Here is a 15,660-nt window from a genome sequence, read left to right as displayed (position 1 = left end):
TGGATGGGTATATGAATAGGAAGGGTTTTGAGGGATATGGGCCGTGTGCTGGCAGGTGGGACTAGATTGGGTTGGGATATCTGGTCGGCATGGACGGGTTGGACCGAAGGGTCTGTTTCCGTGCTGTACATCTCTATGACTCGATAACTGACCATCCAACAACCACAACCATCTCGCTATGTGCCAGGCCTGACTCTAACCAGCGGAGAGCTTGCCCCATGATACCCACTGATACCAGTTTTTCCAGGGCTCCTTGATGCCACACTCGGTCGAACACACCAAGGGAACCAGCACATCAGCTTTGACCTCACATCCCCCGCGGGTAGCGGGGTGGGGTAAGAGGCAGCAACCTCATTGCCCCTCTCGCTACACGTCGCATCCTAAACATAACGGAACAACAAGGAAATAACAACATGCCCAGCAAACCTATTACAACAACAAAGGTAGATAAAGGGGAAACAGGGAATGTAATACATTTGGATTTTCAAAGACGCTGCACATTAGGCTCCTTAACAAGAGAAGAATATTCAGCGCTGGGGATTGCACATCAGCATGGAGATGACCGGCTAATGAATAGAGTTGGGATATTGGGATGGCAGGATGTAGCTAGTGGAGAGCCCCAGGGATCAGCACTGGGCCCACAGTTAGTTACAATTTATATTGGACGAGGTAAGTGAATGTATTATCATCAAGTTTGTAGACGACTGAAACGTAAGTGGGAAAGAGAGAGGTGAGGATAACACACCGAATCTGCAGAGAGTTGTGGGCAGGTTAAATGATTGGGGGAAAACCTGGTAAATGGAACATAGTGTGGGGGATGTGAGATTATGCACTTTAAAAGGAAGAATAGGATTTCATAGAATCCCTGCAGTATGGAAATAAGCCATTCGGCCCATTGAGTCCACACCAACCCTCCACAGAGCATAGAACGATACAGTGTAGTACAGGCCCTTCAGCTCTTGGTGCCCAGTGCTGATCCCTGGGGGACTCCACTAGCTACATCCTGCCATCCCAATATCCCAACTCTATTCATTAGCCGGTCATCTCCATGCTGATGTGCAATCCCCAGCGCTGAATATTCTTCACTTGTTAAGGAGCCTAATGTGCAGCGTCTTTGAAAATCCAAATGTATTACATTCCCTGTTTCCCCTTTATCAACCTGTGAAACCAATGTGAAGCCCATCTTCAGAGGCGGTGGCCTAGTGGTATTATCACTGGGCTGTTAATGCAGAGACCCAGGCAATGGTCTGGGGACCTGGGTTCGAATCCTGCTACAGCACATGCTGGAACTTTAATTCAACAAAAATCTGCAATTAAGAATCTCCTGATGACCATGGATCCATTGTCAATTTTGGAAACACCCATCTGGTTCACAAATGTCCTTTAGAGAAGGAAACTGTCATCCTTACCTGGTCTGGCCTACACATGACTCCAGACCCACGGCAATGGGGTTGACTCTCAATTGCTCTCTGGGTAATTAGGGATGGCCTAATATAACTGCTGGCCTGGACAGTGACCCCCACATCTCATGAATGAACAAAGAAAATCTAACCTACACCCAGGCCCACCCTATCCCTGTAGCCCTGCATTCCCCATGGCCAACCCCACTAACCTGCATATCTTTGGACTGTGGGAGGAAACCCACTGAGACACGGGGAGAATGTGCAAACTCCAGACAGACAGTCGCCCGAGGTGACTGGAATCGAACCCGGGTCCCTGGCGCTGGGAGTCGCCCCCAGCAGTTAGTGTCTGGGATGCACTCCCTGGAAATATGGACGAGGAAGGTTCATTCGAGGGACTTGAGAGGGTATGGGATGGTTATCGGATGGAAATGGTGAGCAGGGCTGTGGGGAAAAGGCAGGAGACTGCCACTGGGCTGAATGGCCTCCAGTTGCACTGTGACTATCTCAGGTCCTGCGTCTGCCTCCTCAGCTCAGAGAACAGTCTGTTCCTGCTGTTACTATCACCAAACTAACAAACCCAATCCTCTCTCTTACAGCTGCTTCTGACCAATTGGAGGGTGCCAAACAGCCAGGTTTGTATATTCACCCTCTGTCCAATCAGCTTGTACAACCACAACCCTGTCATCAGCACGCCGGCTCAGTGGTTAGCACTGCTGCCTCACAGCGCCAGGGACCCGGGTTCAATTCCCATCTTGGGCGACTGACTGTGTGGAGTTTGCACATTCTCCCCGTGTCTGCGTGGGTTTCCTCCCACTGTCCAAAGATTAGGTGGGTCACCCAGGGGAAATTGCTCACCGTGTTAGGTCAGGGGAAAGATGTAGGGAAATGGGTCTGGGTGGGTTACTCTCCAGAGGGTTTTAGTGGACTTGTTGGGCTGAATGGCCTGTTTCCAAACTGTAGGGGTTCTAATCTCAGTTAAAAGTCCTCCTGCCAGAGCTGAGCGATGGGTGGGGTAATGCCCTGGAATAACCCTATCAGGGCAGAGAGAGGTTTATCAATTCAATGAATCACTCTGGAATCAGGGGCTCATGATGGTCACCATGAACTCATCATCGATTAGTCAGAAAACCCCATCTGGGTCACTAATGTCCCTCAGGGGATGGGAACTGCCACCCTTACCTGGTCTGGCCTACACGTGACTCCAGACCCACAGCAATGTGGGCGACTCTTCACCACCCCCTGAGATGCCCCGAGCAGGGGTAATTAGGGATAGGATCACACACTTGCTACAAGCACCCATTTCTCACAGTGGACCCGAGTGCGCAGTGGGACTCAGTCACATCACTCAGAGTCATGGTTCCCTTTTTTGGGGAAAAGGTTTCCCTCCATTGGAAGTGATTCACGATGATCCCTGGGATGGAGGGATTGTCTTGTGAGCAAAGGTTGGGACTCGACTCCCTGCAGTTTAGAAGCACGAGGGGTGATCTCATTCAAACATGTCACACTCTTTCAGGGAAAGCTCAGTGGGTCTGGCAGCACCTGCCCAGTTCTGGGGAAGGGGACACCGAACCCCAAACGTTAACTTGGATTTCTCTCCACAGACGCTGCCAGACCCACTGAGCTTTTCCAGCAATTTCTGGTTTTTGTTTCTGATTTCCAGCTTCCACATTTCCTTTAGTTTTTATTTAGGAGTGTTGAGGGGCTCGGCAGGGTCAATGCTGGGAGGGTGTCTCCCCTCATGGGAGAGTCGAGGGCCAGAGGGCACTGGCTCAGAATAAAGGGGCACCGACTGGAGGCTGAGGTGGGGAGGAATCCCTTCTCTCAGAACTCCTCGTCACAGGGAGCTGTGGAGGTCAGTGTCCTTGTGGATATTTCAGGCTGAGACCGAGAGATTCTTGATCTGTCGGGAAATCAAGGTGAAAGGGCAGGAAAGGGGACGCTAGGAATGTGGGATCAGCCATGGTCCGACTGAATGGCAGAACAGGCTGGAGGGGCCGAATGGTCTACCCCTTTCCTGTTTCGGACAGCCGTCCATCCCGTGGAATTTCATTGGGTTCCCCTGATCCAGATACAGTTCAGGGGAAGCTGGACAAGCAGGTGAGGTGGAAGGGAAGGCAGATCGAGGTGTGAGTGGGGCAGGAGGATGCACTGACGGGCTGAATGGCCTGTGTGCGCGTGTAGCTGGAATCCCTGAAAGTTAAAACCAGGTGCTGTCCTCTGTCAGAGAGACCCGTGGTTTCTCAGCTAACACTCAGAAGAACAAAGGAATTAGGGGAGTCCATTCAGTCCCTCTACCCTGCCCGGCCATTCGATAACATCATGGCTTATCTGATTGGGGCCTGAGCTCCCCTTTAATGGTACAGAAGGAGACCATTTGGCCCATCGTATCGCCCTATCCTCCCTGTAGCCTTCTCCCTGTTGATCAGAAATCTGTTGGACTCACCTCTGACTATATTCAATGACCCTGCCTCACTCTGAGGGAAAACATTTCACACGACAAGAGCTCTGAGAGAGAAAGCATCCTCTCCACCTTCATCTCCACTGGGAGACCGTTATTTTTAAAGCCTGTCCTTTAGTTCCAGACTCCCTGACGAGGGGAACGCAATATCCTTGTAGCCAGGTCCCCTTTGGATTGTCCATGTTTCTGTGAGATCACCTCTCGTTCTCTCAACTCCCAATGGGTACACTCCCAAACCTCCCCTCGTAAGATAAGGCCTTCATCCTAGAGGAGCGGCTTATTCCAGTCCCTGTCACACACAGCAAGTCAGGATTAATCAATAACTCATTGGTAAAGGAGCTTCTAGGAGACAGCAATCACAAAGTAATAGTTTGAAAGGGAGACCTGTGGGTCTGAGACCAGTGTTTTAAACTAAATAAAGGCAGTGCTCACGAAGGTAACCCAGACGTTGCCAGGATTGGAGGATTTGAGCTACAGGGAGAGGCTGAACAGGCTGGGGCTGTTTTCCCTGGAGCGTCGGAGGCTGAGTGGTGACCTTATAGAGGTTTACAAAATTATGAGGGGCATGGATAGTATAAATAAACAAAGTCTTTTCCCTGGGGTGGGGGAGTCCAGAACTAGAGGGCATAGGTTTAGGGTGAGAGGGGAAAGATATAAAAGAGACCTAAGGGGCAACTTTTTCACACAGAGGGTGGTACGTGTATGGAATGAGCTGCCAGAGGATGTGGTGGAGGCTGGTACAATTGTAACATTTAAGAGGCATTTGGATGGGTATATGAATAGGAAGGGTTGGGAGGGTGCTGGCAGGTGGGACTAGATTGGGTTGGGATATCTGGTCAGCATGGACGGGTTGGACCGAAGGGCCTGTTTCCATGCTGTACATCTCTCTGACTCTATGACACTATGAAAGGTGGGTCAGTGTGTATGGGGGTGTCAGACTCCTACAGAGCTATTCAATAAAGATGTGACCCTGTGAGAAAGAGAGATGCACCATCCAGAGGCTAACTAACACTGGACCAGTCAGTTCCATGAGGGATAGACGAGGGGATTGGGCAGAGCTTCTCCGAGGGTGACCTCATTTGGAGGCTTGGAAATTGTCCTGATTTCCCCGGGGCAGCTGTGAGGGTGAGTGTGGGGTTTGGGAATCTGAAGGGAAGGGAAGATGGGGGCGGTAGAGGAGGGAAGATGTCATGTGAGAAAGGGGGCAACGGGGGTGGGGGGGGGGGCGGGGGGGGGGGCAAGTCTCCACGGCAACCGCCACTGCATCTCAGCTCGGGCCCTTCACTTGGGGTCCTGGGCCTGATGTGAAAGGTCCTGCATTCCAGACCAGCGGAGGATAATTAATGAGATAACGGGAAGCAGACAGCTGACTGTGAATCAGAGAATCCCTCCAGCCCATTGAGTACACACCAACTCCCCCCCGAGGAGTATACCATCCAGACGTCTGACGCTGTGGGTGCTCAGTCATTGAGTGACTGGGGATTATGGGTAACTGAGCCCACTCTCAGAGCCCACGCCGGGCCCAGACTCACAGCCTAGGCCGGGCCCAGACTCACAGCCCAGGCCGGGCCAAGACTCACAGCCCAGACCGGGCCCAGTCTCACAGCCCAGACCGGGCCCAGACTCACAGCCCAGGCCGGGTCAAGACTCACAGCCCAGACCGGGCCCAGTCTCACAGACCAGACCGGGCCCAGTCTCACAGCCCAGGCCGGGCCCAGACTCACAGCCCAGACCGGGCCCAGACTCACAGCCCAGACTGGGCCCAGACTCACAGTCCAGACTGGGCCCAGACTCACAGTCCAGGCCAGGCACAGTCTCACAGCTGAGGCCGGGCCCAGACTCACAGCCCAGGCCGGGCCCAGTCTCACAGCCTAGATCGGGCCCAGACTCACAGCCCAGACCGGGCCCAGACTCACAGCCCAGACCAGGCCCAGTCTCACAGACCAGACCGGGCCCAGTCTCACAGCCCAGGCCGGGCCCAGACTCACAGCCCAGGCCGGGCCCGGACTCACAGCCCAGGCCAGGCCCAGTCTCACAGCCCAGACCAAGCCCAGTCTCACAGCCCAGGCCGGGCCCAGTCTCACAACCCAGGCCGGGCCCAGTCTCACAGCCCATGCCGGGCCCAGACTCACAACCCAGACCGGGCCCAGTCTCACAGCCCAGACCGGGCCCAGTCTCACAGCCCAGGCCGGGCCCAGACTCACAGCCCAAGCCGGGCCCAGACTCACAGCCCAGGCCGGGCCCAGTCTCACAGCCCAGACCGGGCCCAGTCTCACAGCCCAGGCTGGGCCCAGTCTCACAGCCCATGCCGGGCCCAGACTCACAACCCAGACCGGGCCCAGTCTCACAGCCCAGGCCGGGCCCAGACTCACAGCCCAGGCCGGGCCCAGACTCACAGCCCAGACCGGGCCCAGACTCACAGTCCAGACCTGGCCCAGACTCACAGTCCAGACCGGGCCCAGACTCACAGTCCAGACCGGGCCCAGACTTACAGCCCACACCGGGACCAGACTCACAGCCCAGGCCGGGCCAAGACTCACAGCCCACACCGGGCCCAGTCTCACAGCACAGACCGGGCCCAGTCTCACAGCACAGACCGGGCCCAGTCTCACAGCACAGACCGGGCCCAGACTCACAGCCCACACCGGGCCCAGACTCACAGCCCACACCGGGCCCAGTCTCACAGCACAGACCGGGCCCAGTCTCACAGCACAGACCGGGCCCAGTTTCACAGCCCAGACCGGGCCCAGTCTCACAGCCCAGGACGGATCCAGACTCACAGCCCAGGACAGGCCCAGACTCACAGCCCAAGCCGGGCCCAGACTCACAGCCCAGGCCGGGCCCAGACTCACAGCCCAGTCTGGGCCCAGACTCACAGCCCAAGCCGGGCCCAGACAGGACCCAGTCTCACAGCCCAGGCTTGGCCCAGTCTCACAGCCCAGACCAGGCCCAGACTCACAGCCCAGACCAGGCCCAGACTCACAGCCCAGACCAGGCCCAGACTCACAGCCCAGACCTGACCCAGTGTCACAGCCCAGACCAGGCCCAGACTCACAGCCCAGACCTGGCCCACTCTCACAGCCCAGACCAGGCCCAGTCTCACAGCCCAGACCAGGCCCAGTCTCACAGCCCAGACCTGGCCCACTGTCACAGCTCAGACTGGGCCCTCTCTGACAGCTGAAGGATGGGTATTTGCGATGAGCAATTATCAGGATATGTCTCCTGCACACCCCCTCTCCCAGGAGCAGGGTTTGGCCTCAGGGAGTGTGCGAGCTCCAGGCCCTCAGCACTCAACATCCACGTCTGTCTCTTTACAGAATTCTACCTGAACAAAGGCACGGCTAATCACTTCATCAAACGGATAAAGAGATCGGCAGAAATCCCAGATATCCTGGAAAGGTCAGAGACACTGCACCATAATTAATCTCAACACACACAGGAACAGAGAGCCAGTGACGGAGATATGGAGAGAGGAGGATAGAGGGAGAGAGGAGGATAGAGAGAGAGAGAGAGACAGACACAGAGACAGAGAGAGAGAGACAGACAGAGAGAGAGACAGACAGGCAGAGAGAGAGACAGACAGGCAGAGAGAGAGACAGACAGGCAGAGAGAGAGACAGACAGGCAGAGAGAGAGACAGACAGGCAGAGAGAGAGACAGACAGGCAGAGAGAGAGACAGACAGGCAGAGAGAGAGACAGACAGGCAGAGAGAGAGACAGACAGGCAGAGAGAGAGACAGACAGGCAGAGAGAGAGACAGACAGGCAGAGAGAGAGACAGACAGGCAGAGAGAGAGACAGACAGGCAGAGAGAGAGACAGACAGGCAGAGAGAGAGACAGACAGGCAGAGAGAGAGACAGACAGGCAGAGAGAGAGACAGACAGGCAGAGAGAGAGACAGACAGGCAGAGAGAGAGACAGACAGGCAGAGAGAGAGACAGACAGGCAGAGAGAGAGACAGACAGGCAGAGAGAGAGACAGACAGGCAGAGAGAGAGACAGACAGGCAGAGAGAGAGACAGACAGGCAGAGAGAGAGACAGACAGGCAGAGAGAGAGACAGACAGGCAGAGAGAGAGACAGACAGGCAGAGAGAGAGACAGACAGGCAGAGAGAGAGACAGACAGGCAGAGAGAGAGACAGACAGGCAGAGAGAGAGACAGACAGGCAGAGAGAGAGACAGACAGGCAGAGAGAGAGACAGACAGGCAGAGAGAGAGACAGACAGGCAGAGAGAGAGACAGACAGGCAGAGAGAGAGACAGACAGGCAGAGAGAGAGACAGACAGGCAGAGAGAGAGACAGACAGGCAGAGAGAGAGACAGACAGGCAGAGAGAGAGACAGACAGGCAGAGAGAGAGACAGACAGGCAGAGAGAGAGACAGACAGGCAGAGAGAGAGACAGACAGGCAGAGAGAGAGACAGACAGGCAGAGAGAGAGACAGACAGGCAGAGAGAGAGACAGACAGGCAGAGAGAGAGACAGACAGGCAGAGAGAGAGACAGACAGGCAGAGAGAGAGACAGACAGGCAGAGAGAGAGACAGACAGGCAGAGAGAGAGACAGACAGGCAGAGAGAGAGACAGACAGGCAGAGAGAGAGACAGACAGGCAGAGAGAGAGACAGACAGGCAGAGAGAGAGACAGACAGGCAGAGAGAGAGACAGACAGGCAGAGAGAGAGACAGACAGGCAGAGAGAGAGACAGACAGGCAGAGAGAGAGACAGACAGGCAGAGAGAGAGACAGACAGGCAGAGAGAGAGACAGACAGGCAGAGAGAGAGACAGACAGGCAGAGAGAGAGACAGACAGGCAGAGAGAGAGACAGACAGGCAGAGAGAGAGACAGACAGGCAGAGAGAGAGACAGACAGGCAGAGAGAGAGACAGACAGGCAGAGAGAGAGACAGACAGGCAGAGAGAGAGACAGACAGGCAGAGAGAGAGACAGACAGGCAGAGAGAGAGACAGACAGGCAGAGAGAGAGACAGACAGGCAGAGAGAGAGACAGACAGGCAGAGAGAGAGACAGACAGGCAGAGAGAGAGACAGACAGGCAGAGAGAGAGACAGACAGGCAGAGAGAGAGACAGACAGGCAGAGAGAGAGACAGACAGGCAGAGAGAGAGACAGACAGGCAGAGAGAGAGACAGACAGGCAGAGAGAGAGACAGACAGGCAGAGAGAGAGACAGACAGGCAGAGAGAGAGACAGACAGGCAGAGAGAGAGACAGACAGGCAGAGAGAGAGACAGACAGGCAGAGAGAGAGACAGACAGGCAGAGAGAGAGACAGACAGGCAGAGAGAGAGACAGACAGGCAGAGAGAGAGACAGACAGGCAGAGAGAGAGACAGACAGGCAGAGAGAGAGACAGACAGGCAGAGAGAGAGACAGACAGGCAGAGAGAGAGACAGACAGGCAGAGAGAGAGACAGACAGGCAGAGAGAGAGACAGACAGGCAGAGAGAGAGACAGACAGGCAGAGAGAGAGACAGACAGGCAGAGAGAGAGACAGACAGGCAGAGAGAGAGACAGACAGGCAGAGAGAGAGACAGACAGGCAGAGAGAGAGACAGACAGGCAGAGAGAGAGACAGACAGGCAGAGAGAGAGACAGACAGGCAGAGAGAGAGACAGACAGGCAGAGAGAGAGACAGACAGGCAGAGAGAGAGACAGACAGGCAGAGAGAGAGACAGACAGGCAGAGAGAGAGACAGACAGGCAGAGAGAGAGACAGACAGGCAGAGAGAGAGACAGACAGGCAGAGAGAGAGACAGACAGGCAGAGAGAGAGACAGACAGGCAGAGAGAGAGACAGACAGGCAGAGAGAGAGACAGACAGGCAGAGAGAGAGACAGACAGGCAGAGAGAGAGACAGACAGGCAGAGAGAGAGACAGACAGGCAGAGAGAGAGACAGACAGGCAGAGAGAGAGACAGACAGGCAGAGAGAGAGACAGACAGGCAGAGAGAGAGACAGACAGGCAGAGAGAGAGACAGACAGGCAGAGAGAGAGACAGACAGGCAGAGAGAGAGACAGACAGGCAGAGAGAGAGACAGACAGGCAGAGAGAGAGACAGACAGGCAGAGAGAGAGACAGACAGGCAGAGAGAGAGACAGACAGGCAGAGAGAGAGACAGACAGGCAGAGAGAGAGACAGACAGGCAGAGAGAGAGACAGACAGGCAGAGAGAGAGACAGACAGGCAGAGAGAGAGACAGACAGGCAGAGAGAGAGACAGACAGGCAGAGAGAGAGACAGACAGGCAGAGAGAGAGACAGACAGGCAGAGAGAGAGACAGACAGGCAGAGAGAGAGACAGACAGGCAGAGAGAGAGACAGACAGGCAGAGAGAGAGACAGACAGGCAGAGAGAGAGACAGACAGGCAGAGAGAGAGACAGACAGGCAGAGAGAGAGACAGACAGGCAGAGAGAGAGACAGACAGGCAGAGAGAGAGACAGACAGGCAGAGAGAGAGACAGACAGGCAGAGAGAGAGACAGACAGGCAGAGAGAGAGACAGACAGGCAGAGAGAGAGACAGACAGGCAGAGAGAGAGACAGACAGGCAGAGAGAGAGACAGACAGGCAGAGAGAGAGACAGACAGGCAGAGAGAGAGACAGACAGGCAGAGAGAGAGACAGACAGGCAGAGAGAGAGACAGACAGGCAGAGAGAGAGACAGACAGGCAGAGAGAGAGACAGACAGGCAGAGAGAGAGACAGACAGGCAGAGAGAGAGACAGACAGGCAGAGAGAGAGACAGACAGGCAGAGAGAGAGACAGACAGGCAGAGAGAGAGACAGACAGGCAGAGAGAGAGACAGACAGGCAGAGAGAGAGACAGACAGGCAGAGAGAGAGACAGACAGGCAGAGAGAGAGACAGACAGGCAGAGAGAGAGACAGACAGGCAGAGAGAGAGACAGACAGGCAGAGAGAGAGACAGACAGGCAGAGAGAGAGACAGACAGGCAGAGAGAGAGACAGACAGGCAGAGAGAGAGACAGACAGGCAGAGAGAGAGACAGACAGGCAGAGAGAGAGACAGACAGGCAGAGAGAGAGACAGACAGGCAGAGAGAGAGACAGACAGGCAGAGAGAGAGACAGACAGGCAGAGAGAGAGACAGACAGGCAGAGAGAGAGACAGACAGGCAGAGAGAGAGACAGACAGGCAGAGAGAGAGACAGACAGGCAGAGAGAGAGACAGACAGGCAGAGAGAGAGACAGACAGGCAGAGAGAGAGACAGACAGGCAGAGAGAGAGACAGACAGGCAGAGAGAGAGACAGACAGGCAGAGAGAGAGACAGACAGGCAGAGAGAGAGACAGACAGGCAGAGAGAGAGACAGACAGGCAGAGAGAGAGACAGACAGGCAGAGAGAGAGACAGACAGGCAGAGAGAGAGACAGACAGGCAGAGACACCTATCACATTTCCGACGCCCCTCCCCCAAGTCCCTCCTCCCTACCTTTTATCTTAGCCTGCTGGACACACTTTCCTCATTCCTGAAGAAGGGCTCATGCCCGAAACATCGATTCTCCTGCTCCTTGGATGCTGCCTGACCTGCTGCGCTTTTCCAGTAACACATTTTTCAGATACATAGACAGGACAGAGTCAGATAGACAGACAGATAGACAGACTGAGACAGACTGACAGACACTCAGACAGATAGAGAAATATAGAACTCAAACAGCTGATTTCTCATTCATTCAAAGACTATCAGCGTCACTGGCTGGGCCCGGCATTTATTACCTGTCTCTAGTTGTCCCTTGAGAAGGTGATGGTTCACCCACAATGCCCTGAGGGAGGGAATTCCAGGAGTTTTCCCATCCAGGCAAGTGGGGAGTATTCCATCACACTCCTAACTTATGCCTTGAGGATGGATACAAGCTCCATCAACAATCGGGAAGCTTGACACCATCCAGGACAAAGCAGCCGCTTAATTGGCACCACATCCACAAACATCCCCTCCCTCCCCCACCGACGCTCAGTAGCAGCAGTGTGTACTGTCTACAAGATGCACTGCAGAAACTCACCAAAGATCCTCAGACAGCACCTTCCAAACCCACGACCACTTCCGTCTAGAAGGACAGGGGCAGCAGACACATGGGAACACCACCCCCTGCAAGATCCCCTCCGAGCCACTCACCATCCTGACTTGGAAATATATTCCTGATGAAGGGCTTTTGCCCGAAACGTCGATTTTCCTGCTCCTCGGATGCTGCCTGAACTGCTGTGCTTTTCCAGCGCCACTCTAATCTAGACTCTTGGAAATATATCCCCGTTCCTTCACTGTCACTGGGTCAGAATCCTGGAATTCCCTCCCTCAGGGACGTTGTGTGTCAACCCACAGCACACGGACTGCAGCGGGTCAGGAAGGCAGCTCACCCCCACCTTCTCAAGGGGGCAACTAGGGACAGGGCAATAAATGCTGGGCCCAGCCAGCGATGCCCGGGCCCTGAGAATAAAGTAAAGGAGAGCGAGGAACTGAGTGAGCTCTCTAACCACAAGCTGGGAGCCTGTGATGTGGAACAAGGGTGAGCTGCTGGAAGTGAGTCTCTCAGGGTGAGTAATGTATGACCCTGTTGGATGTGGCACTGATGAACCTATTTCTGTATTTCCTGATCACAGCATCACTGAACGAGTGGAAGGAGCATGGGAGAAAGTGAAGGAAGTCTTTGAGGAGATAATGGATGTAGAAATTCTCGATGAGTGAGGAGATGGACCTCACGATCTCACCCACTGGCTGTCAGCTTTAACCTGAGATTTCATTGTTTTTCACTGGGTCAGGTACCCCCTGAACTCTGAACCTGTATATAACACACAGCACACTGTATAGTAACTGTAACCAGTGAACTCAGAATCTGTATCACACACAGCTGAATTCAGAACTTGTATCTCATACACAGTACACCATATAGTCACTGTCCACACTGAATTCAGAATCTGTATTACCACAAGTTATATATAATATTGACATTAATAAAAATTCTGTTTTTATTCTTCTGTGTCTCAGCCTCTCATTGACCACTCAGTAACGGCAAGAAGATGGGATTGGACGGGCAGAAAGGATGCAGTCTTAAACAGTTCCAATTTGGAGGTGCCAGTGTTGGTCTGGGGTGTACAAAGTTAAAAATCACCCAACACAGGTTATAGTCCAACAGGTTTAATCGGAAGCACTAGCTTTCGGAGCGCTGCCCCTTCATCAGGGGGTTGTGGGGCACCTTCTATATCTTATGGTCCTGCCCCACAACCCCCTGATGAAGGAGGGTCGCTCCGAAAGCTAGTGCTTCCAGTTAAACCTGTTGGACTCTAACCTGGTGTTGGGTGATGGTTAACTTTAAACAGTCCCTGCTGTGTGTTAGTGAGGGGCATGACGAAATGGTCACAGCCTGGCCCATCTTCTGTTGCGCAGTGTGTAATTTCTGCTGAGTCAGCAGAGAGTGTGAGATGGTCGGACAAATACTTGGAATTTCTAGAAAGACGTGACAATCCTTGACTCTTGAAAGTTGTTATACAAAGCGATGAAACCTCAAAAATAGGAACAGGAGGAGGCCATTCGGCCCCTCAAGCCTGTTGCAATACTATCACGGCTGAGCATCCGACTCAGTCCCCTGTTTCCAATTTCTCCCCATACCCTTAGATCCCTTTAGCCCTAAGAACTATACCCAACTCCTTTTTGAAACATTCAATGTTTTAGCTCAAATGCTTTCTGTGTTAGAGAGTTCCTTAGGCTCCCCACTCTCTGGGTGAAGACATTTCACCCCATCTCATCCTAAATGGCGCCCCCAGTGTCCATAATTGGTGACCCCCTTGTTCTGTGAGCTGCGCCTCCCCATTCTCCGGAACATCAGCAAATATAATCCTAACCCAATCAGCCTCTCTGAAAATGTTGAGGGTCGTTAGTGTATCGTGGAGTTACTTTGTGAAGGATCTGTAGCTGGTTCAGACCAATGTATGACCCCCCCTCCCCCCCCCCGATCATTCCAAAAGTCTTCCAATAGCTGGGTTGGCGCTGAGTGACAAAGAGTGTGTTGCTGGAAAAGCACAGCAGGTCAGGCAGCATCCGAGGAGCAGGAGAGTCGACGTTTCGGGCAGGAGCCCTTCATCAGGAATGTGGGGTGTGACAACAAACGAGAACCACCCCCCCCCCCCCCCCCCCCTGAAATTCCCTGGGTATTCCCAAGAGGAAACAATCTGCTGGACAGTGCGATGTGAAAGAGTAAACAGTTCCTCCTTGTAGCACTAAATGGGTGAAAAGCTGACAGAATAACGGGGACTGCTATTAGTTCCCACAGCGGACAGGTCGATTAAACTCAGATTAATATCGAAGCCTGATTCAAAGCTGGCATCCAAGTTCAGCAGGTAACAGGGAGGGCAAATGGGAGGGTGGCCTTTGTTTCGAAGGGAATCGAGTACAAAATTTAGGAGGTTTTACTAAAACGAAACAAGGCACTAGTCAGAGCACAGCTGGATCCCAGGGCAGATGGACCGATATCGGAGGCATATCAGAGAAGGTTCCCTCAGCTGACCCCGGGAAGGAGGGACGGTCTGGGGAGGAGAGGCTGAGTAGGTTGCGCCTGTACTCATTAGAATGTGGTTAAATGTGAGGCAACTTTATCCAAGCATACAATGTTCTTAGGAAAATTGACAGGGGAGATGTGAAGATGGCTGGAGAGTCTCAGACCATCTCAGTGTAAAGGGTCACACATTTCAGACACCGCCAACAAGGAATTTCTTCTCCCGGGGGAAGGGACTCTGGAATTCTTTATCACAGCGAGCTGGTCAGGCTGGGTTAGTGAATATATTCATGATTGTTCTGAGCTAGATGTTTAATCAGGAAGGGGAATGGAAGGGCCAGGCAAGAGGAGTTGAGGATGATCAGATCAGCCGTGAACTCATTGAGGGGATGGGCTGAAGGGCCTACTTCTGTTCCTCCATCTGACAGTCTCTACGAACAAAATATAGGAAGCACCAGTCCCTCACAGAACCTGTTGGACTTATTCTACCCTTGGGAGAAAGTCAAACTATTCAACTATGGGATCCATCACAGCAGCGGAATCTGACTCTGCATTTTAACGTGTGGTGGAGAATGAGACTCCTGGGGCTGTGCTGGAGACTGACCTCATTGTATCTTCACACTAACATTATTCCTCACTTCGTAGTTTGGCTGAGAATGTGGCCACACTTTGACCTGAACAGCCAGTCATTAGTTGTTTAATGAACTCACCAGCCTTTTGATGCATAAAGGGGTCGTGTTGGTTATTTTGAAATAGGAACACACAAATCTGGGATGATGATGGTTCACTTTAAACTGAGGGGTGATAGATATTGGGCAGAGGTCAGAGGTAGTTTATTTACTCCGAGTAGTAGGGGGTATGGAATGCTTTGCCTGCAACAGTAGTAGATTTGCCAACTTTAAGGGCATTTAAATGGTTATTGAATTCTTTGAGAAGGTGACCAAACCGGTTGATGTGGTGTATATGGATTTCAGCAAGGCGTTCGATAAGATTCCCCACAGTAGGCTATTGCGGAGGAATGGGATTGTGGGAGATACCAGTTTGGATCAGTAATTGGCTAGCTGAAAGAAGACAGAGTGGATCAGTAATTGGCTTGCCGAAAGAAGACAGAAGGCGGTGGTTGATGGGAAATGTTCATCCTGGAGTCCATTTCCCAGTGGTGTACCGCAAGGGTCGGTGTTAGGTCCACAGCTATTCGTCATTTTTATAAACTACCTGGATGTGGGTGTAGAAGGGTGGGTTAGTAAATTTGCGGACGACACTAAGGTCGGTGGAGTTGTGGATAGTGACGAAGGATGTTGTAGGTTACA

General features: G+C 53.2%; 1 protein-coding gene across 1 annotated transcript in view; it reads left to right on the top strand.

Annotated features, from left to right (window-relative positions):
- LOC122547872 (serine/arginine repetitive matrix protein 5-like) overlaps window positions 1-7,149 on the top strand; it is a gene marked incomplete at its 5' end in the record, with an annotated part of 25,271 nt that extends 18,122 nt beyond the window's left edge. The window contains one exon of the mRNA XM_043686444.1: window positions 5,708-7,149. Coding sequence (XP_043542379.1) covers window positions 5,708-6,881 — 1,174 coding nt within the window. The remainder of the gene's footprint in view (window positions 1-5,707) is intronic.
- Between the last annotated feature and the right edge of the window lie 8,511 nt (window positions 7,150-15,660).

The sequence above is a fragment of the Chiloscyllium plagiosum genome, unplaced genomic scaffold, assembly GCF_004010195.1.
Source record: "Chiloscyllium plagiosum isolate BGI_BamShark_2017 unplaced genomic scaffold, ASM401019v2 scaf_2059, whole genome shotgun sequence".
In the NCBI taxonomy this organism is placed as follows: domain Eukaryota; kingdom Metazoa; phylum Chordata; class Chondrichthyes; order Orectolobiformes; family Hemiscylliidae; genus Chiloscyllium; species Chiloscyllium plagiosum.
This window is presented reverse-complemented; position numbering and strand designations above follow the sequence as displayed.